The sequence below is a fragment of the Zonotrichia leucophrys genome, chromosome 4 (assembly GCF_028769735.1).
Source record: "Zonotrichia leucophrys gambelii isolate GWCS_2022_RI chromosome 4, RI_Zleu_2.0, whole genome shotgun sequence".
NCBI classification, from domain to species: Eukaryota; Metazoa; Chordata; class Aves; order Passeriformes; family Passerellidae; genus Zonotrichia; species Zonotrichia leucophrys.
Genome location: NC_088173.1, coordinates 57,483,835 through 57,507,324, shown reverse-complemented (window position 1 = coordinate 57,507,324; position 23,490 = coordinate 57,483,835). Strand labels below are relative to the sequence as shown.

The 23,490-nt window shown below is 38.9% G+C and overlaps 1 protein-coding gene across 15 annotated transcripts in view; it reads left to right on the top strand.

Annotated features, from left to right (window-relative positions):
- Positions 1-23,490, top strand: part of LDB2 (LIM domain binding 2) — a 218,129-nt gene that overhangs the window by 166,754 nt on the left and 27,885 nt on the right. For all 15 annotated transcript variants that reach the window (XM_064711837.1, XM_064711836.1, XM_064711828.1 and 12 more), the window contains 2 exons: positions 3,494-3,616; positions 5,175-5,258. In XM_064711837.1, coding sequence (XP_064567907.1) covers positions 3,494-3,616; positions 5,175-5,258 — 207 coding nt within the window. The remainder of the gene's footprint in view (positions 1-3,493; positions 3,617-5,174; positions 5,259-23,490) is intronic.

Here is a 23,490-nt window from a genome sequence, read left to right as displayed (position 1 = left end):
TTAGTAAGAGCAAATCTGAAATAAAGCACAGTAGTTGATGGAATAGGGGAGAAGAAATAATACTCTCTCAGAAATAAGTTAGAGCTGAATGTTGTCTCAGCTGTGCTTATTTAACTTCTAGCAGAGATACCAAGGGCACAGATCCTGTACCCAAAGGTAAATTCCTACTCTCACAGCATTGGTGATGGAACAAAGCAGACATCTCATAATAAGCACTACTGCAAGGGGCTGTGTAGCTCCTTGGATCATATCTGAATTTGACCCTCTGAAACTATCCTGAGGGGGAGCAGTTAATGCAAAAATACAAGCTGTTTCAGTTTCACAAGCAAATTCTATGCTGCAAATTCACTAACTTCTAATACAATAGACTAAACCACTTTTCATTATGTATTGAATCAAGAATCCACAGAATCAAGAATCAAATGCATTTTTTTCATTTCAACATTTTGCTAGTTAGAGCAACTCACTGCATACAGCAGTATTGGATGAATATATAAAATGGCATTTCCAATTCTTTTGAAACAAATATGGCCAGAACATGCCTAGCAGTAAGAATATGAATAGTCCAGCTTGTCTTTTGAGGCTAAAAGGTCCTTGTAAAATGTCATAGACTTAAAAATTGTTTTATCAAGATGTAAATAAGTAGTATAAAGAATTTATAATAGTTCAGTGGCATAAATAAAATGTTGTGAAATTCTGCAGCCAAGACCACTATGTTTTTTACCTGGGAGATGCTCCACTTTTTTCTTCAGGCAGAAGTAAGTTTTAGGAGTCCTCCTAAGTCCCTGTTTTCACTGTGTTTACTCCAGCTCTGGCACTCCCACTTTATGTGTAGACAAATTGTTTTTCTACAGTGATCAATGATTATGTGTCCCAGTGGAGTGGCAGGGGTGGGCACTGCCCTCACCACTAAGGCAGTGAGTGCCCCATGTGCTCACTACTCACTTCCATCTCCCAGGAGTGCAGCCATCAGCTGGATTTTATTGGTGAAGCTCTTAAAATCAGTGAATCTAATCCCTACTAATAATATCAGGCATTGCCCAGATTTGTAATAGCTTTAGGTTTCTTTTAAAGCAACAACTCATGTTTGAGAAGCGGTAGTTAATAAAGGGGGAACACTTTTAAGTATGCCAGGTGTTAGGAGAATGAGACTGTGAGCAAGGAGGCACAGGACCAAAGCTGGTTTTCATAGGCACAAGCAGTTGAAATTCCTACAATTAATAAGTGCAGTGAAGGGGTTAAAAAGCTATTGGTTAGTTTGAGAAATGTTCTTTTTTAGTTTTTTCCTGGCCTAGTCTAGAGCAACCACGTGATGCACTGAATGCCTGCCAGCCTCTTTCTTGTTGATCCTCCGGAGACCATCTGTGCTGGGGGCATTGATTAGAGTGTGTCTGCTGGGATTACATCTTTTCTGTTGCCATGCCAACTAATCAGCTGATTTTGGTTACCACAGAAACAAAATGTCAGAGCTCACAGTACGGTAACATGAATTCAGCACAACAGAAAATGTTTTCTTAATTGGAGACCCTTTTGATTTTTTGGATTCTATGTAAAAGGCAGCTTTCAGGAGAAAAAATAGCCCTTTTAAAATAAGAACTGTGCCAATTTTATTGATTAAAAACAATGTGTAAAATTCTACTTTACATGAGGAAATTAAATTTCTTTATAAGATGCATAAATTTTTACCACTGTAATATGAAGAATGTGTTTTTTCTATTAAAATTTGTTAATGCCAGTGCCTAAAAATCTGCTAAGAGCTTTGGTGGTGTGAGCTTAACAAAAGAAACATTTGAGAAGCCACTGGTATTATGAAAAAATTGCTTTAAACCTGAAATATTTTCACATTAACCGATCAGTAACCAGGATCTTTGGCCTCAACACAGCACCATTAATACAAAATATTTTCCTACTATGACTCCTTATGTGTGTGCATGTGTATTGTGTGATTTCTTATCATAGTGCAGGTGATGTGAAAATCAAAGGTGAAACATAAGGCACATTAAATATCTGAAGGCATCACTAAGGTGTGCTGAAAAGGGCAGATGAGAACCTGTTGCAAGGTTCTCCTTCCCAGATCTACAGGAATTTGTCCATATAGTATGCCTGTTAAAATTACCTGTGTGTTTAGCAGAAATAATAAAGAGAAAAAATTGCAAGGACATTAAGTAGACTGTTAACCAGACAAGCCACACACTGACCAAGTGAGAGCTGGCCAAGTTTGAGTTGGAGCTTTTAAAAAGGCTCAACAGACTCAGCTGAATCTGGGATGGTTATTTTTCAATCGAATACTGTATTAAAATTAAGGTTGTAGAAGCCCTCTCTTTTGAAAGCCATTACATCCTGTTTCCACAATATCTCTGTACCCTGCACTTGCAAGTTTGCTAGGAACAGGGATTGTAAGTCTAAATCTACAATTAAAAAAAAAAATCAACAGTGGTAGTTAATTTTCAAATCAGACATAATTTTTGATACTCCACAGTATTCTCAATCAAGATACCATGTTGGGCTTGTATTTTTCACCTCAAAGAAGACCACGACCATGTTACTTTTCCACAAAAAATTGTGGAGAGTTGTTTAAAAGTGCCCAGTAATTTATTTATTTAAATTACTGGGCACTTTTCACTTGCTGCATTTATTCCTCCTATATTTTCTGTCCTTTCTTAGACAAGATTCCCCACAAAGCTGTGTGGAATTTCTGTGGAAGTAGCTCCATTGCCTGGCTCTCCTCTGCTCCCCTCACTCTCAAACCTGTGAGCAATGCAGCTCATAGGCTCCCATGGCCGGCACCCACCTGGTTTTTCTTGCAAAGGGGGGTTAATAAAATTAGATAAGAGGAAAAAAACCACAAAAAAACCACAATAAAAACCCACAAAAACAAAACAACAAAAAACCCAAAAAAAACCACCCGACAACAACAAAAAACCTCACCATAAAAAGCAAACCAAACAGAAGAAAATGCTTGGAAAATAACAAAAATTATTTTAAAAGTTATGAAAAATGATGAAAAAACCCAGGTTTGGCCACAGGCATTCAGGGCACTGCCTACTCCAACTGGATGTGAGAGAAAGGTTTATATGCCAAGCTGTAGTAAGTCTAAAACAGGTTGGGAATGACTGGTTCAGCAACTTGCCATCAAGTGCACTCAGTTGCACCACAGTCACCTCCACTGCGAGGTTCAGTCATTAATTAGCAGTAGCAAACCATGAGGAAAAGAGAATTGATGCAATAAATAAGATTTAGCACACAATATTCTATGTTTGTAAAATGCTATAAAATCTATAGCATTATAAGTTACTGTCTCTGAAGTAAGGCCTATGAAGTAATTTTCCCACATTCATTTTTTCTCTCCCCAAGAGGATGAAAAACAATTAATCTAGCAGAGATGAACAATAGAATACTGCTCTGATATTTTTGAATGTTGTTTAATCGATGATACAATACCAATGAAAACAAAATTCCTGGGAATTTATTTCACGCATTTTATGTATTCTAGGTATGCACAGAAGGACGTCTTATCTTGGAGTTTACTTTTGATGACCTTATGAGAATAAAAACATGGCACTTTACTATTAGACAATACAGAGAATTAGTCCCACGCAGCATTCTAGCCATGCATGTAAGTAATCCTTTATTCATTTGACCTAATGCAAAGAGATGAGATTAGGTTTATGAAGAACTCTGGCAAATTTCACACCCAAGGCAATTAACTATAAATATTTTGGTTTGCCTGCAACTACATCTATTCACAAGTTCTTTCTCCCTTGTTTTTCAGTGCTGTATTATTGCCACTGTTGCTATGTTTTCATTCTATTTTAGCACGTAATTTTCTTTTTAATCCCACTTGGTGCTCTGTATGATTTGGGTCCAAAATCTCTTCTTATTGACCTGAACTACACCAAAGTCTGTGAATTTTCATTGTTGTACCAATTATAAGTCTGAAATGAAGCAAACTGATGCTACTCTTGCATAGACAGAAGAAATTGCCATATATTTACTTAGAAACCTTTAGAATTTTAATGCAGACCTTCTTTTTGTTTCACATTTCACAACTTTCTTTTGTTATTGAATGAAAATACACACAATGAAACAGTAAGTATTAAATATTCTGCAAGTTAAAGTCAAAATATAATAAGGTAAATTGTAGAGAAACAAAGAACATACTTTTATTGACACTTTCATTTCTTCACCATTGACCCACTCCTGCTAGTAGAGCCCTGATATACAAAATCAATTGCAGGACTGTGGTTTTATAAAGGGTAAGAACAAAGACACACAGATTTTCCTATATTTTGACATCAAGTTACTTAGATATCCTCAGATAAAAATATATTAATAGTGAGGAATTTTATATAGCTTAAACTGGACCTTTTTCAAAGTGCTATTACAAGCCTGAAGAAAACACCTTTGAAAACCCACCCCACCATTTCTGTCCCAGGATTATCTGCTCTTTTAGGGAACTGATCAACTGAGCTCTTCAATAGTATCCCATTAAGGGACAATGAGGGTGGCCATGATTGACATTATGCATTTAGGGGGCTGCTAAATTCACAGTGGAAGCAGGTTAGACAGCAACCAGCAGGTATTAATTTTAGTAATGAGACTGATCTCATTTTAAAGAGGAGGCTGGTCTCACAGGTAAGGCTCCTGGCTAGGGTCAGGGAGGGGCTATACTTGCATTTTTCTCCGTTTAATTCTGGGAAAATAACTTGGATCAGAAGGGTTCTCCAGACTGTGCTTAATGTCACATATTTGATGAGGTCTTTCTGCTGTAGTTTCTTGCCCACAAAAAGAAAGTGATATGTTCTTTATTCCTGCCTTTTTCTGTCTAGTCCCCTGGGACTCACGGCCAACAAATAGAAGCTGAAAGCGTTCTGCAATCCCTCAGGAAGCTCTTTGGTCACTTGCTCTCTTAGGTCTATCTTTTGAATGAGTTGTCAGGGATCAAAGGAACATATTGGAAAACAGTCTTCAGTCTGCTCCAATATCATAATGCTTTACACTTTCTCTTGCATATGGAACTCCAGCTTATTACATAAATTTAGCATCAGTGTGTAATTTCTCCATAGCAGTGGCACTGCTTTTCAGGGAACCCTCCTGCATTTCACTAAGCACATAGAAAAAAATTTACCCCAATGAAAAGCAAAGTGAAAATTCTTTTTTCCTTTGTTGTTTAGGCACAAGACCCTCAGGTGCTGGAGCAGCTGTCCAAAAACATCACTCGAATGGGTCTGACAAACTTCACCCTCAACTACCTCAGGGTAAGCATACCATAGCTGCATTTTTGTGAGCATTTTTTAAAAGGTAACACTGGCTTTGAGTCAAGATAATGACAGCAGAGCCTGTGTTGATCAGGTAAGAAATTGACCTAACCCTTAATGAGGGTGGAGGAAAAACAAAGACACTGCAGTGAAGATGTAGCTGATAACAATGGGCTGTTAAAAAAGCCAGGAATTTTATAATTCACTCCAAGCCTCGTGTGAGTAGCCCCTCTTTTTAACAGTCTTTCTTTTTAGTTTTGAGCAATGCCTTTATTTTATTGTAAGTAAGGAATTCCCAGTATTTTTCCTCTCTGTTTCACTGTGCCTCAGAAAATGGCAGCTAATTCTTATTAAAAGCTGCCTGTCTCCTCCAGATTTTCAACCTTGCCACCTCTCCTGGGCAGAGGCAGGGCTGAGGGAAGGTTCAGCTCCAGCTCTGTTTGCAGCAGCCCCTCAAAGCAGTCCTCACTTCACATGCCTCTGGGAGCCTGAGCTTCCTCCTTAGCCTTGCCCTGAATCGAGTGTGGTTTTTGCGATTAAATAATGCATTTGTTCCCATTGCTTTTTGACCCTTAAAGTGCATTCAAAGTTTAGATGTTTATTTTTATTTTTGAAAATGTTCCCTGGTGTGGGCTTACAATACATACACAGAAATACAGATTTGTATGTATTTGTCTCCATATTTCAAGCTTAAAATTCTGATTTTTCCTATTTCTAGATGTGCCATCAGTAGATAAAATGAGGCAAATTGCACAATGATACACAAAGCTAACTTGGCCAGGACTATCTGGTTTTATTCTTTTTAATTTTATGAGTAATTATTTAATGTACTTTTTTAAGATAACACAAACACTAGAAAATGCAGCTATTTTCAGCCTAATGTAGAGCTATACCTAAGTGTGCAATTTAGCTGTACTTCATTCAGTTCTATGAACCTTGTAATGCCTTCCCTATGGATAGAGATGGAGTCCTGTCCCCAGAGTATTTTGAACTCCAGGGAAAGTGTGCAGAACCAAAATGCTGTTGTGATCTCTCTCACTGTGTCCCTACAGGTTATTGATAGCCTGTAGTTTTACTTACCTTCCCAACAGCATAAGCCATTGCTGATTGTTGCTTATGTGGTGTTAATGTAAAAATTACTGTTCAAATTACAGCCTGAGTTGTGCAGGGCAGGTCTGGTTGTTTGTAAATGAAAGAAGAATATGGCATAAAACCTCAGAGGAATAATGCATTGCATTGGGATTTTTCCATGTGTAAATGTAAGATTAACATGTCCATGTAATGCACGTTGTATTCTCGTGGTTACTTTAGTTTGTGATTTGGTACAGAGAGAAGCTCTTGGGCTCTGGCAACCCTGCAGCCATGCTGTCAGTGTTTTGTGGTGGGGCATCCTAGAGCATGTCCTCGAGGAAATCCCACTGGGGATTCCTCCTCAGTCAAGGCAAGTTTTGCATTACATGCTTGTGGAAAACTGGGCAGAAAGTGGCTGGCTTTTCACGGGGATTTCCGTGGTTTCTTTGCAAACTGGGCAGAAAGTGGCTGACTTTTCACGGGGATTTCAATGGTTTCTTTGCAAACTGTGCAGTGGCACCAGGCATTGACCACACTGGGGAGTTTGCTCCCCTGGGTGTGATAGGATGTGGTGTCACACGCCTGGGCTGGCCCCAGCAGCCTCCACGAGGGCAGGTGGGATCTGCAGCATCGCCTCTGTCACTGACCCCTTCTGTTCCTCTGTGTGACTGCTCTATGTGACAATGCCAACGACAAGGCAGGGCTCTGGTTAGGAGGCAGCTGCCATCAGGTACCCATGCTGCTCCCTCCGTTAGCATCAAAAAAAAAAAAAAAAAAGCAAGAAAGGAAGAGGGAGAGGGAGGAAAAAAAAACTCAGAAAAAGAAAAGTGGGATCAAGATAAGCACTAGGGAGATGAGCAGTGAAGTGGGAGGGGATGAAAAGATAAAGTCTTACTTTTTTTCTTCTTCCTGACTAGTTTTGTTAGCTTAACAGACGACATTAGGTCTCTGGGTGCAAAGCTTCCTCTGGCTCCTGCTGTGGTGATTCCAAGAGGAAATCTTTTTTTCTCAAGCCAATCTTTACATGTCTCTTTTTCTTGTGGTGAGGGATTGATCATTCTGCTCTTTTTTCCAGATGTTTGGCTTATCATGGCAGCGTGTATTACATGGTGTATTTCCATTTTGATTTGCTTCTTTTCCAGTTACTTTCCTCTGTTAATTTTAACTTGAAAATGTTTTCTGAGCTCATGCACTAAAAATCATGTACTAAAATAATGTGGTAAATGTACTTAGATTTAAGGTGTTCTCTTTTGTCCGTTTTTAAGTCGGCATTTTATGATATTTTATTCAATCTTCCAAGTGTTTAGTAATTAGCACTGTTGCATGATTTTGAATAAGGATCAGAAACTAAGCAAAAAAATTATTTTCTTTTTTTTTTTTCTGCTGCACACAGCAAAGGCTTGTGATACTCATAAGCAAAAACTCCAGTGATGGGCGGAATTAATCATTTTTATTCTCCAGCGTGCACACAGCAGCAAGCTGTGCTGCAGTTTCTTTAAAGGCAGAATTTAAACCTGGATTTCAGATGGTTGTGATATAAAGGCATAGCATGTGTTTTTTGGGCTCTAGATATCACAGAATGCTAAATCACTGCTAGTTGGGATAATTGCAGTTGCTGGCATGTAAACCTCCATTCCTGAGTGCCACATGCTTGTAGAGCCACAGCTTTGGATGTGTGCCCTGGTTTGTCTTCATTCACTGCAAATAAAGCTGTCCAGCATAGAAGAACATTGATTTTTAAAATCATATATAATACAAATTTAAAATGTATCTTCTTGGAACCTGGAAATGAAATGTTTTGTCCTATGTCAATTGCCAAATGGGCTTTCTCTCTGTTTGCTCTGGCTCTGTATAAAACCATAGGCTTACTTTCTTTCTAGTTACGAGTTTGTTTTGTTCCAGCATAATTGATTACCTCATCAATGGGGTCAGCGTACTTTGCTGTAGCTGCTGACTAGAAGTTGAATGGGCTGTCTCAGAAATAATAAGCAAAACCTTGTAGGTTTTAAACTAATATCAAGCTTTTTAAAATGTAATTTCTTATCAAATCATCAAGAAGTAGATATTATGAACTATCAGATAATAAGGCCAAGACCTAGTCTCAGTCAGTATGAGTCCAGGAACAAACAGGAATCCTGTACAGAATTTGGAGGTGAAGATAACATTCAGAAGAACAGTTTCCACAAAGCTACAATAATTTAGTCCCCACAGTATCTTATTTTTTTCTCATTTTTTAGTTGCTGAGCTATTTTATCTGTATCTTCAATGCATAATGGATTTGAATGTACTCTAAAAACAATAGCTCTATTCTAGCAGCATTATTGAAAATTTGGAACTCAGCTCTTTCTTGTTGCCATCTATAAAATTATTCATTCTCTTAAAGTTTCTGACATTATTAAAAAGTCAGCCCCTACTGTCAATTAAGCAGGACTACCTGGCCTGAGCCTTGAAAGATAATTGTGCCTTGCCCAGCTGGTTTTCAAAATTTGCCTCTGCTTTCTTGCACTGGCTGGCTGGAGTGATTTCTTAGAGCTCTTCCCCAGATGTGGATGTTGCATCCTGCCCACACTGTGGCCTGCTCTGGTGGCCAGTTTATTGATGCTGATGGAGCTAAATCTGCACGTGCCCCTTGCAGAGTCAGAGTCAGCGTGGCACAGCGCTCCTGCTCTGCGTCAGGAGAGGAGCCCGGGCAGGGGAATGCACACTCCCATTGCCCCTCACATCCTGTATGGCTCCATTCACCAGGGCTTGCTTATCTGAGCTACAAATTATCCAATTTGTTTGTTCTCCATAAAAGACAATAACGAGGTGTTACTATTGCTACACAGAGGACAATATTTTCTAAGTCCTCTCTTTCACTAATTTAGTTCCTCGCTAGACATTTTTGGATTTCTGCTGCTGGGAGGATAATGTAAATTCTTTAATGGGACACAATTTTCTAAAGGCACTACTTACACTGTAATCAAAAGCCATTTGTATGTATACCCAGTGTGTACACAAAATTTTCTTTTCCACATGCAAAATAGACACACATGCAATGCTTTCCTTTAATGGGCAGTGAAATTTGATTTTCTAAATATGGTTTCAAGCACGGGAAAGATAAGAGCTGAAATAATTTTGGAGCTGTTTTGCTCCTAATCCATAACAGTTTGTGGCAGCTATCTGGCCAATATTTTATGGCTGTTGGTGTATCTTCATGAAGAAGAAGAAAGTTTACATGCATATATGTTCAGGATGCAAAGTCAGGTGCTTGGGGGAGAATAAATGATATAAGTGTAGTCATATGTGCAGTATGAACTCATTTCCCTTTGTGAGTTGTGTTGTGTCATCATCAAATGGCATCATTAGGCAGTGCAGGCAGTGCACGGGCTAACCAGCCCTCACTCAATAGCAAGTGCTCCAGTGCTACTCATTTTCTTGTAGGGTCTTCCCCAGTATCATTCTGCTGCCCAGGGAAGTGTGGAGTCACAATTCCTGGAGGTATTTAAGAGACCTGTGGAGGTGGCACTTAGGGACATGGCTTAGTGGTGGCCTTGCAGCGCTGGGTTAGTGGCTGGACTCAATGGTCTTGGAAGTGTTTCCCAACCTAAACAACTCTCTGATTTCATCTCAGCTGCAAACCCTAATGGCTGCATGGCTTCTACCAGCTAAGCAGGCATTGTCTGCATTCCAGTGTGCACATGTGGCTTTGGGGCACATGGATGGGCACTGGGGCAGTCTGAGGGGACAACTGAAGGGAAGTGCCCTTTCTGAGAAAGTAAGGGCTTGATTTTGCACAACACTTGGGATTTCATCTTGCCCCATATACTAACAATAAAACCATTGCTGTTGGATGCAGTCTATTGTCTAAGGCTGGCTATGTATTTGAAAAAGTAGATGGCGTTTCTGGAAACACACTAGTATAAATTCTTTTTCCATAACTGAGTATCACAGTGAAACTTGGGAACAAGGGCAGTTTGTTAAAGCAGCTCTGGGCTACTCTAAAGCCTACCCTTTCTTGTTCTGCAGTCCCTGTTTCTGCCATATTTCCATGTCTTCATGGAAATACAAGTGAAGCTACAAGTGAAGCTCTGCACAAAGGAACTTCATTTGTTTGTGCTGTGCACTGAATGGGGTGTGCTAGGGAAACAGAAGATGGGTTCAGGTGCTGTACCCTACTAAATGTGAATGACAACTTCTATTAAGGGCTCTCAAGCACCCAAAGGAGGGGTTTTAGATCATTTAACCCTCTTGGTGACTTTCGTATGAAAGCTGCCAAAATTTTAAAGAATCATATGTGCTGTAGATGGTGAAAGCAGACTACAATATTTTGTAGTCTTAATTCCTGTAAAAAATGGATTTTTTCAATCTAAACCAATTGATCTTGGGGTAGCTCTCCACAGCAAAATACAGGCAAACCCAGAGGATTCTCATAGAAGGATTCAGATTACTGTAGCTGGCTATCCATAATCTATCTGTGCCAACTATAATTAGCTGATTCTGCCAAGGTTTTCTGGTAATGTAATTTCTTAGCATTTATTTTAGTAATGATCACAGTGGTTTCTGTTCCTCTCTTTCATGCATCTAATGCTTTAGGGATAGTGTTATATGTTACTTTCAGAATAATAATTGAGAAGAAATGTATTTGCTTATACAGTCAAATGTTAGCTTTTCACTTTTAATAAAGACAGAACACCACAGAATCTGTATATCAGGAGTTAAGTCATCATAAGCATGGAATATCAGAGAGAATAGGGATGGGAGAGTTGCAGAAGATGGGGCAGGTAGAGAATTAAGCATCAACTTAGAATTTTCTAAAGCAAAAATGGAATCTGAAGCAATCACTGGATAGGACATGGATTGGAAAGATAATATTCATATTGTTAGAAATAATACTGGTGTGCTTTTCATCCCTTGATTTCTAAGTATTTTGCTGAAACAAATGGGAAAATTGCAGCATATGAGAAACAAAAAATGATGGAACAAGCCCAATAGCATTTAAAAAGTCAGATGACAGTTTTAAACCAGACTGGAGAGTACAGTGAGCTGGTGTAGTAGTGTCCTCTTCTGCTCCATATGACTTAGAAACAGATTTTAGTGTCTGAGTATCAGAAATTTCAGAATTCAGTGAAAAGTGGGCAATGGGAACAAAGAACAAGAGACAACAGACAGCAGAATACAAATTGGGATTTCAGCAGAAATGGCAGATTTTATCAGTGTTCTGGAGATGGTAATGGCAAGTTTTCACACAAAGAGCACTAACAGGCTCATGAGTATCAGTTAAAGAGAAAGATGTGTGTGTATGAGCACAAGCCAGTTACTGTGCTCCCTGGACATACAGACCATATGACCTTTGAAATAAAATTAAGATCTGGGCTAATGGAAGGATGATAATCAGCAATGTGAGTCCTTGAAGCATCCATGAGTAAGAAATCAGAATGAAGTTAGATTGGAGCAGTTTAAAATTAAAAATGTCAGAAGGGTAAAAGGGAGAAAAAGAAAGACAAAGACAAAGTACTAGTCATATAAAAACAAGCAACAAGATTTGAACTAATAATGTTATTTCACAAAAGAAAAACGATGAAAAAAAAATCCAAGAACACAGCCACAGGCTCTCTTTTTAGAAGACCAATTTGGACTAGTATGCAGTACAGTCATAAATAATAATAACTATTAATTAAGTTTAGGAATGAGACCTGCAGAGGTACAATTTGTATGAAGACCTGAAAATGCCCAAACCAGCTTCTTGTTCAAAGCAATGAAAACAGCAAAAAATTTTAATTAGTTGTTTAATATTGAATATCCATCAGTATTTGGCATGAATTGGTATGCAGGGAGGAGTGAATGCTCCAAAGCAGTCAAGAAATGGACTTTAATGCAAAGCTGGTGGTTCAAACCCTTGTTCTTGGAAGGAGTTGTTTTAGAACTTAAAATATTTATTATGGAAAACTTATGGCCACCCTAAGGTCTGATATTCATCTGGAAAGGGAATCCTGCAGCCTACCCAGTCATGTTTTTTATCTTCATGAAGATAATTTCTTGTCTGTCCATTGTGATATGACAAGCAACTAGCTCATATAACCTTGTAAAGTAGTTTTCTATACATAGTTACTGGTTAGGCTGCTTATCCTCTTCCCTTCCCCTGCCACTCTTTGGATGGGTAAAACAGCATTACGGTTTACTCATCTCTGCTGGAGAGATCTTTCATGCAGCTCAGACTAAAATTTGACTGTTCAATAGAAGGTTTTCCTTGGGCTGTTGAGGTTGATTCTACTTCTAGGAAATTTCTGAAAAGCTTTTGCCTTTCTTGTGTGATACCCTGATCCTTGTGCTTATGGAGGATACCTACCCACTTTGTCACTTGATTCTGTCTATATACTTCCATTTTATAATCTGTCTATTTAAATCTCTCTCTGTAATCTCTCCATTTTATATTCCCAACAGAACGCCTAAATACCAAAATCTGACTCTAAGCAGTTAAGTACTTTAGAGACTATTAGTCTGGGTTAGATGCTGGCACACAGAAAAGTAAATTTGTCTTGTGCACCCTTGTGCTGGTGCAAGCACTGTTGGAGTCAGGTCAGGTGACTGATCTGATGAAAGAGCTAATCTAATCCTTTTCACCTAAATTATGACCACCCTTAATAGCTCCCCAAGTGCTACTTGGGCTGGGCAGAGAACAGAGAGGCAGAATGGATTCATATCAGCTGGCTCCTGACAAAGCTGGACCTCATCTCCAAATCTGCCAACACTGACAGAAGATTACAAGAAAGAGCCAGGGAAACCTACAGATTAAGAAGGATTCCATAGAGGTGTAAATTTCTCTTTTATTCTTCTGGATCTGGAACATTATACTGCTGGTGTCTCATGTATAACTGTTTTAAATATGTTCATTTCATTAGAGTGACCACTGACTTTCAGCCATAGATTTTAGAGCAGGCACTTGCTCAAAACAGATTACCATAATTTACAAAACTTGAATTGAAAACAAAATAAGCATAAAGAGAAAAGGTTGATTTTTTTGCACTACTTCTGAATGAAAAAGAAAATTCTGTCTGTATACATATATGTATCTATATAAATGGAACACCCATTTCTGTAGGTATGCTGTGAACCATACTGTTCACTACCTTTGCAATTAATTGTCACTATTCTCCTACTGGAAACCTTCAGTTGAATTTTTCCTTGCTGTATGCACACATGCATGAATATTAGTGTCCACCATGAATGTGTAGATCTGTGCATTCCTTTTGATCTCTAAGCATACCTTTTCTTGATATTAAAGGGAATATCAACAGGTGTATCAAATTCATAAATGGAAGTCCATGATTTCGTGTTTACCCTGCTTCAGGCAGACCCATGAGATGTAATGTGGAGAATTTACAGGCAGCACTAATGAGAAAAAGTGCTGAACCACACCTGTACTGATGCCCACATAAGGCTTGTGAGCACAGGGGCCAGAGGACATTGAGACTTGACACAAGGACTGTGTCATTTCTAGTGCTGTGTTCTGCATGGCCAGAAAGCTGTGCTGTGGTAAATATTCCTCCTACTCTGAGTTGCTTCCCCAGCCTTGTGCCTTGTTACCTTTTCTGCTTGGTGTTGCTGCCTCGCGATTTCTCATAATAAGGAAGTTTGTTAATCAAGGATCCAGTTCAACATCCATTAGAGTCAATGGGTATATCTCCTCTGATCCAAATGTCATCTCATGGTTTTTCATTTGTTTGGAGGTATTTTATGCACATAAAATCCAATTTATTGAAATTAATTTCTCTATTCCTTTAGGCAGTTTTAGCCATGAAAATGTCACGCTTTGTGAACAGCCACAACAAATGGCTATTTTTATTGCTTTTTTGTTTTTCTTTTTTTTCAAATTTTGTGACCAAAAAAAATTAGCTTTATTAACCACAGATTATAGTTCTGAGGTGAGCCCAAAGAAACAAATATCAGCTTGGGGATCTGATTTGAAGAAAGACTTTAAAGATAGAAAAGAATAGAGGAAAACAGAAAAATAGAGCTTTCATCGCAAGACAGAGAATCTTCTCATTTTATTAATCATTCAGGCAAAACTTAGAGCTGATTTAATTAAAGGCCTGTGCACCATTTCTATCCATGATACGATGGTTTTCCATAAAGTGAGTATGAGTCACATGAAAAAAAAAAACTCCACAGCTGTATTCCCTAGCTGAGATTTCATGGCATTTCATTTATAAAGCAGAGTTGGACTCAGTCATGCTGGATCAAAACCTTCAAAGAAAACACAAGCAGCACCATTTTGTCTAAACAAAAGGTGATAAAGCAGAGATTACAGTACTCTGGAGCAGACCTTGTCTCATTCTGGTACTTTGCTAGTCCAGCTTTTCAGTAATACTGCTGCATTTCACAATGGAATGTAGGTCCCATGTCTACAAGATGGCAGAGGTTTCTTTCTAGAGACTTTCCAATCCAAGTAAGGAAATAGAAAAGGAAATATTTTTTTAATAGTGATATGCAAAGGAAGGAAGTAAATTTTTCGTCTTCTAAACACTACACCAGGCCTTTTCACTGATTAACTTTTGATGTGGTATATTAGAGCTATGGTATAATTTGAAATATTTTGGTCTATTTAACAGCAAGTCTGTATTTTATAACTATCCCAACATCATGGTGGTATTCTAGTGTATCTTGGGTACCTTACTGATTTTCTTTAGCAGTGTGTGAGATGAGATTTTCAGCCATACAAAGGACAGTATATCATATATTCTATTGCTAAGTGCTCTTGAAAAATGTAATTTAAAAAATGAGTTAATTTTACTAAAATAATTGCAGTAAAAACCAGAACATGAAATACAGCTTGCTCTTTATGATAGTTAACTGTGTAAGAATGACAAATTATTCAGGACAAAACATATATTCTTGAAGTCTTTCAATATTATCACCAAATACCATATTCATTATACTTTTTGTTTCTTTTAGGCACCTTCTTGGAGTCTAATTGTATTTTGAAGACTAATCTGGTCTCTTTCTTTCTCAGTTTCTTTGAGTTTTTTCTAGTTTAGTATAAGGATAGGTTGATTCCTATAGTCTTATTCTAACATTTAGATTCCTACTATGGGCCACTTTACTACCTAAGTAACCTTTCTGTTGCTGTAATAAATGATAAGGAAAACTTGTGCTTTTAATCACACACATATACAAACTGGAACAACATCTTGGAAAGCAGCGACCTTTCTCCAGAGTGACATCAGTGGGTGCAAAGCTTCTCCTGTCATGGTTACATGTTTAATTACCTGTAGAAATACAAGGTATGAAGACCATCAGATTAATCCCAGCAGTGAAGGACAGATGGACACTGTCATGGTCTGACCTCCAAGGCTTGCTCCAACGTCTTTGCTATCAGCCCACTTCTGCTGAGGACACAGGGCCCAGTTGAGCATTTCTCAAGGTCCTTCTGAGTGCAAACCCTGTTTAAAGGGAAAAGGCTGCCTTCCTTATAGACCAAAAAACCCACCACAGAGGTTTCAAGAACTGTCTTTTTCATTTACTGCTACAGCAGAGATTAGAAATATATGAAGCAAGGGGAAACAGCAGAAACAAAATCCACCCACATAAACCAAAGCTCTGTAGCCCCCCAGGAGAACTGAGAAGGATCCTGTCCATGGAGGTGCTCTCACTTTTCTGCTTTCACTGTCCTCCATCATTTCTTGCATCAAATTCTGCTGAGGACCACTTCCTTAAAGAGCAAAGGATACCAGAGAAATCATTGAAAGGGTCATAATATAAAGCATACTTCTTAAATGCTGAGTGGTTTGGGAAGATATTTTAGGCTTTTTTCTTTCCTTTTCCTTTAAGTGAAATTAAAGAGGAAAACAGCTTTTTTGATACCTGCTACGAAGGCTGTTACTGGCCATTGATAATGCCTTCATGTAAGTAAAAGTTGTGATTGCTTAGTACTTCTCAAAATGGATGTATCATACTGCTTTCATTCCTAATTTATATTCTCAAGCAAACCTAAAGGGAGCTTACATTTTTAACTTCCAGTGTTTGATTTCATTGTTCAAAGTTTTCTTCTTTTTTTTCTTAGTTTCTTTCTGAACAAAAATTAGATTAGAAAGAACTTCAAAGGATATCAGCTGCAAGAGGCTTGTTGATTTCAGTGGAATTATACCAGGTTATAAAAAAATCAGGTCAAAACAGGGAAAAAACTTATAGAAGTATATGCATTTAATATTCTTCAAGCTTGCTTTGACAAAGCTTTTGAAAGGTGATCTGCTTGCATTTTGCTCACCCTCATTTCTTTTAGGTATACAAATGGATGCTTTTCCAAACAATTAGTACAGTTCATCTTTGCTCAGCTTCATACTAGTAAGGCTGGAGTCCAGTTCTTGAAACAGTGTCTGAGGTTAGTTATAGATGCAGTCCAAAAGGTGATTTATTCATCTATATGTGTGATCATGGAAGATGAGGTATAGAAAGGTGGAAACAAACATTTTGCATTGCATCTAGCATAAAGATGGTCTGTGCCTTAGGAATAAGGCAATATGTCATTAGTCACTTTATTCCTATCTGCAAGGGCTGTTAGAATCATCCATTTAATGACATTCAACTTTCTGCACTTTAATAAATAGGGTGTTATGAATTTAGAATAACGTAGGAATTGTGATTATGCAGAAAACACTTTTGGTGATGAACAATTCAACTTCCCACTTGGGAGCGCTCAAAAACATAAACAAAACCCCGAAGGGGTTAATCTGTCATGACATTTTTTGGGTTTTTGCTTATCACATAGATATTTTTATATGAATATAAAATTTTGTGTTTCCCTCAATTTAGTTGAAAAAAACCACCCCTATATTTGTTGGCCATTTTAGGCAGTGTGTTACTGCAGCAATGGGAAAGTCTAGAGAGTGCATCTCTGCTTGGTTATCAGTCTTAAACACCTTGAATAAATAGCATAGCATCAGGAAAACCAGATGACTTCAGCCATCCAAAAATACAAGAAAATGCATCGCCTGCAGCCTCTTGCAACTATTATAAAATAGAAATAATTATGGAGAGGGGGAAGAAGTTCAGCTGTGTACATTTACTAAAGCATATGTCCGTGTCATCATTTAAAATGTGCCTGAAAGTTCTAGCATAGTAAAGCCATTTCATATAATGAATTTTGTTATGCCTTCTCATTTTCTGTGGACTCTGAAAATCTAGATCTACCTGGACTCCCATCATCATAGTATCTCATGGGTTTGCATTTTTATTTTATTTTATCAATATTGTTGTAAAAGCTATTATATCCATTGCACAGCTGAGGATGCTTAAAAGGACATAAAGCCACACTCTGACATAGTGGCTTCACTGCAGCCTTCAGCTAGAGGCTTATCTTTTTGGAGTTCATTGCTTGGGACACCACAGACATCTGTGCCACCCTAGTTTCAGCCATTCACTGTGTTTATTTTTACAGCAAAACATGAGTGGTGGCAGGAGATGCCTGGCTTTTTCTGGTATTCCAGAGCCCTTGCCCCAAAGTCTTGACATATGGGTCAACATTTTGCTTAACCTGAGGGAGTCAAAAGCCTTGTGTGCATACACACCAGGAACAGGCTAAAAAAATATATTGGGTGCTGTGAGCAACTTATTGAAGCAGGGCCATGATGCAACCAGGAGGGCAGGACTCCATGGGTAAAAAAGGAGCCAGGCTGATTCAGCTGCTGGAGAGTATGGCTGACTAAAAACAAGGAGTTATCTTCTCCAGTCTGCTCTGAGGATTCATTTTTTTTTTAATTGAAAGGTACAATTGAAATTGAACAGCAGGTAGGAGTGAATGTGCTAGTGGTTGCTCTTCTCTGCATGTACACAACTTGTACTTCTGTGTGTTTAGGCCTTCCACGTCTGTCAGACTTAAAGCTCATTTAACTTCTCAGGACCCTCAGGTTTTGTCCATCTTTGTATATTAAACAGCATCTAGTGGTGTTCTTGAGTACCTGAATGCACTGTCTATACTCTTTTAGAGCTGCCTACTTTGCTCACTCCCAAAGAATTCCTGGGCACAGTTCAGGAGTTGGCATGACAGTCAGTCCCCTGCTGGAGGGGAATTTGTATGTAGTCTCCTGTCTTGTGAAGGTAGGACAGTCTCTGCCAGTTGGCCTCACTGCCAGAGAACAGTGCTGGCACATTTATTTTACTAGAGTTGCTATGTCTAAACAGTCTTAAACATGATGGTTTTTGAATTCTGAATTGTTTGAGTATGTACCAGGCTCACCTCCACCAAAGTAGGTGAAACACGGGGCTTTTGTTGCTCATACTTGAAGTCAAATGCTGAAATGCAGGTACTTTGGGATCCCTTTTTTCTGATATTTGATTTAGTGCTACAACTGAGGTCACAGACCAAGAATGAGTTTTAAGATCAGCTCTCCTAATTTTTTTTTTCAGATATCATTATCACCATTTCATTCAGCTATTTCTTCAGTATTAACAGAAACACATGCCTGTGTGTATCTTTTATTTCTGCCACTGAAAAATGCTACTATTGTTCTCCTGTGTAGTGAGATCACAGTAGGTAATAAAAATTTTCCCTGTCAGCTAGCAGGAGAAATGGCATTCTCTTTTTACTCCATTCCCATATACACTTCTAGAAGTGAAAGAAACTTGTGTCACTGGAAGAGGCCTGCTGCCTGGACTGAAGGCAGGCATGTAGCAGCCAAGCAGAGTGGCCAGCTGGTGAGAATGTGTTCGACAGAACACAGTCCAGGGTGTGAGGACAAGTCCTGAATGCCATGGAGAACCTATAACACTTGGAAATGTGTATCTGGTACACATAATGGGGCTAAAAATTGAAAGACAAAAAATAGCAGCTCTTTCTTGAATACCTCTGGTCTTTGCATTTCTGTTTGAGTGAAGTAAGAATTTACCTTTTGATGTCTTCAGTTCGTGCTGCAAAGTCAGGCAGCTCACACAGATTAGAGGGGTTCTTCCTTTCTGAGTCACATTTTACAGCAGAACAGTTAAGGGCCAAGTGCAGGGTTGATGCATGAAACAGAAGGAACACAGCTTGACTTTCAAACTCCAAGCAAGAGTTTGCAGTACTAGCAATTAGGAAAAAGATATTTGTACATGTAAACTGCAAGTCTTATCTGGAAATCACTGAGTTAATAATCTTGGGACTTTATGACGTTTCCTTTACCAAGACACAGCAGTTTAAGGACACTGTTGTGTGAAACTTTGTACAAATCTGGTAACAGATCAGCTGGTCTGTTTTTAAAAGGAGGGAAGGAAGACTATTTATTTCCCCCCAGAGGAACTGCTACAAAGCCATTTTCCTTATCAGAAGAACACCTTTTTCCTGAATGTTATCTCTGACATTTGTTCTTTATAACCTAATGAGGGCAGGTGGAACACCATGAGAATGAGTAATTGTTGATTTGATATAATTTTAACTTTTGTTGCAAACCTGCACATGGAGTTGGTATTTTGAGCTTTCATTTTGCTTATTGGTGACCTTGGGCTATTTTGTAGTCAATAAGAGGGGGAAAAATAGGGCTTTTTTTACAGCTAGGCTGTTAGATGGCTCAAACTCTTGCCTAGAGACTGCGCAATGTTTCTATATATTTTTTTGCTTTTGTGGGCAGCAGAGAGTGTTCTTGATCTTCCTAAATAAAATTTATAATTTAGGTTCTTCTCTGAATGTTTGAGTTAGACCTCTTACACATCTTGTAACAAGCACACAGTGGCCTTCCAGTTTAAGGGCCCTGCTGTGCAGGGGAGAGAGGCAGCACTGTGGCCCTGCCTGCTGACCCAATGCTCAGTAGGACTGGAAATCAACTGGATGTTGCTGCCTGGGACACAACCTGACCTTTTTTCCTTAAGAAGGGTTCCAGGAATTCCCCCAGGGATCTTTGGGCATAGTTATTCCCAGGAGATGGACTTTACCAGACATAAGGGTCTATGCAAACCTGTTACTCCACTGGTCAGTGGTATTGGCACAGGGATTGATCCTCTCTGCACTGGATGCAGAGTTGTGCACGCAGTAAAATCCAGTGACTGGGAGAGAAGCCTGTGTGTCCTCAGATATGCCCATGCTGCACACATGGCCAGCCTGTTTTAATTTGCCTTCTTGGTACTAAACAAGTACGGGTGAAACCTGAGGTTAAAAACTTTCAGTATGAAAAGCAAAGTCATGAAAAGTAAGTATTTAACCTCATCTGTGCCCAGGTGCAGCCTCTTTCTATCCTGGCATGAACCCAGTGGTGTGTTAAATTCTGAATACAAAATAGGAGCTTGTAGAGTATCAAAGCTCAGGGAATAGTCTGATACACTCTCTCTTGAATCTTAAATGGCTGAACAACCATGGCATTTTTGCATGTCCCCCATACTTTACATGATATTCTAGTACCAAACCCTAGATGAAGGTGAATACCCAGTGTTGCTACTCTGCCAGGATCAGAGGACAGCTTCTATAACAATAGGCAGAAAAACTGCTTTGGCTCAGCCTGGCAGTTATATGACCATTCTTTGTACTTCCATCAGGAAAAGGGTTCTTCCAAAAAACACTTCCTTCTCTTCACCATACTTGGCTGCTGGGAAAACCAGAAGAGTCATACACAGATCAAAAGTAATTTAAATGTAATATAGAACTAAATGTAGTTCTTTCTATTGTCATCTCTCTTGACTACTGGCCAAAGAGATTTGGTACCCAGCTGTTACGTCATCTTGCTCATGGATGTGTAAGGGTAATCCCCAAGAGCTCATCCAAGTCTGGACCTGAGAGCCACAAGCCTCCACAGCAACATCATCCTCTGTGCCAGGATGACCCTTTCTGGGGAGCTGTGACAATCAGCAGTAATAACAGCTAAAACAAGATAGCTTTCCTTAGAGAAGCCAACAAGAATCTGGCTCAGAACACAATCCTGAAGATGCCTTTGTCTATCAGCAAGCAGAAAACTGTCTCCTGTTGTTCTCAGAAGCCACATATGGATTGTCCGTCTGTACCGTTTCTCAAGCAGCATTGGTCCCGGTTCCAGCCACACATTTCTGCCCCACATGCTGCCTATTTCCTTAGTTATTTCTTGGACAGATCTATTGCCCCAGCTGTCTTGCTGTACAGCCACACAAATAGCAGTGTTTGCACAGCAGTGGGGCAGCATGGTGCTGCCTTAGCTGGCATTGCCACCTAAGAAACACCAGCCTTAGTGCAGTGTGCTTTGGATCCTGTCCCTTCCCAAACCTTCCACGGGATATCTTCTGGCCTTGCTTTCCAGGAGAGAGAGAGAAGGAGGAGAAAACAGTCTATGAGTACTAACATCTCTGAATTAAGGTTTTTTCTAAGTAGCAGTTTATTCAACATATGATGGACCATTCAATCACAGGCTGGATGCAAGTACTTGCACTCTTTTTAGAATAAAAGGTTAACTCATTTCTCCACTAAGCCCCAGATTAATGAAGGGCTGGGGACACTGGGGCATACTTAGAGAACATAAAAATATTGCCATAAGTTTTTATGTTCTCCACACCATAAATGTTCACTTCATGGTGCACATACCATATTGTTTTCCAGAATACCCAGTCTAGGGTTCTTTTGCAGTCTGCAAAACCAATTAAAAGCTTAAAAACAAGTGCTCTGAAAGAGCATGTTCCTGCTAAACCTTTACTGGTCAGTGATGTCTACAGAGTAATTTATCCTCACTTCTTGATCAATTCACTCATACCATAATGATCTCATCCTTTTCCCATTCAAACTCAGAATGTTTTTAATGATTGGAAATCTCTGTCTCTGGCTGCGCTTTATAACCTGTGCCATTTTATAGATTTCAGGAAATTTCTTAGCAAGAGTTTCCACCTTTCATTGCAGCTAACTAAGGGGCACTTCAAGTTGTATGATTCTTCAGCAGCACCTCTGAGAATGAACCCACTTAGGAAGAACAAGACAAATCAAGCAATATAGGCAAGGACATAATGCAGACAATTCACAATAACAAAGTATCTGCATTAGTCTCAAAGCAGCAATTCAGAGGAGCATAGGATTAACCAAATACTCTATATGCCAGTTCATTTGCACCATCTGCTGAACCACATATCAGAAGGTGAAAGGATAATAGACACATGGGGCTGTGTGTTGAAATAGATTTGGAAAAAGAAAATTGTTTCAGAAAGCTATGAAAACTAAAATCTGGGTGTTTACAAATCTGCAGCCAGGAGAGGGAAGAAAGAATGATGTCACTTTGCAGACCTCAGAGATTGGCTTTTTGTTGCTTACCATTTTTAGAAGTGGGGAAGGTTGTAGAGCTTGAGATAATCTACTCTGGAGCCCAGTTCAGACAGGAATTGCTATTTAACTGTAGGAACTGTAGGAATCACAAGCATGATTCCTATTATGCATAGAACATGAAGCACAACTTTTGCAAATGTACATGGATGCTGTGAGTGAGTACGTGCAAAGCTGGGGCTTGGACAGAGCCCCCAGGATACAGCCCCAGACCGTGTTTAGATGGTTTGGACATTGCAGCCCCTTGCTAAGAATCTTCTGTGTTCACCAGAGCATGTGAGAGACATTTGGAACCTTTCAGCTGGTCCTCAGATCAATAATATTACTGAGAATGCTCTCCTAGAAAATGTGATCAAAAGCTGAGAAATTACGTTGTGCAGTTACTGTTGTAAAATATGTGTATTGATCAAAAGATGGTATAGGATTTCTGCATTGCCAAACACAGGAACACTAAAAATAGGGAAAAAGATCCCATTATTCCAGAAGTCTGGGAAGTGCTGGTGGATTTCTCTGAAGTGTCATATGGTGTATTAGCATAAACCAACCCATTTCAAACCCTGAAAATATGTGTTTATTTCTCTTCATCAAGACTGCTTAAATATTGGAAGTTACAGTTTTTGCCTTGTAATATAAATTGCTACAAGAAATGTAAATTAATTGTTACTTATTTAATTGATAATAATTACACTTAACAATCTGTGCTGCAAAAGGTAATGGCTGTAAAAGTCAAAAGGCATTTGCACAGAAGTTTAACTTGGTGATAAATGGCTTCCTTTTGTGAGATGACACATAAGAGCTGCAAATACAGTCCCATCTTTAAAGACTTGAAAAATTCTAGTTCAACTGCAAGAAAAAAACAAATCTGTGTCTCTTCTTTTGGTGTTGAATAGGACAGTATTTTGGAAGATGATTGTAAAAATTAGAAGGATTCCTTTAAAATGCAGTAAA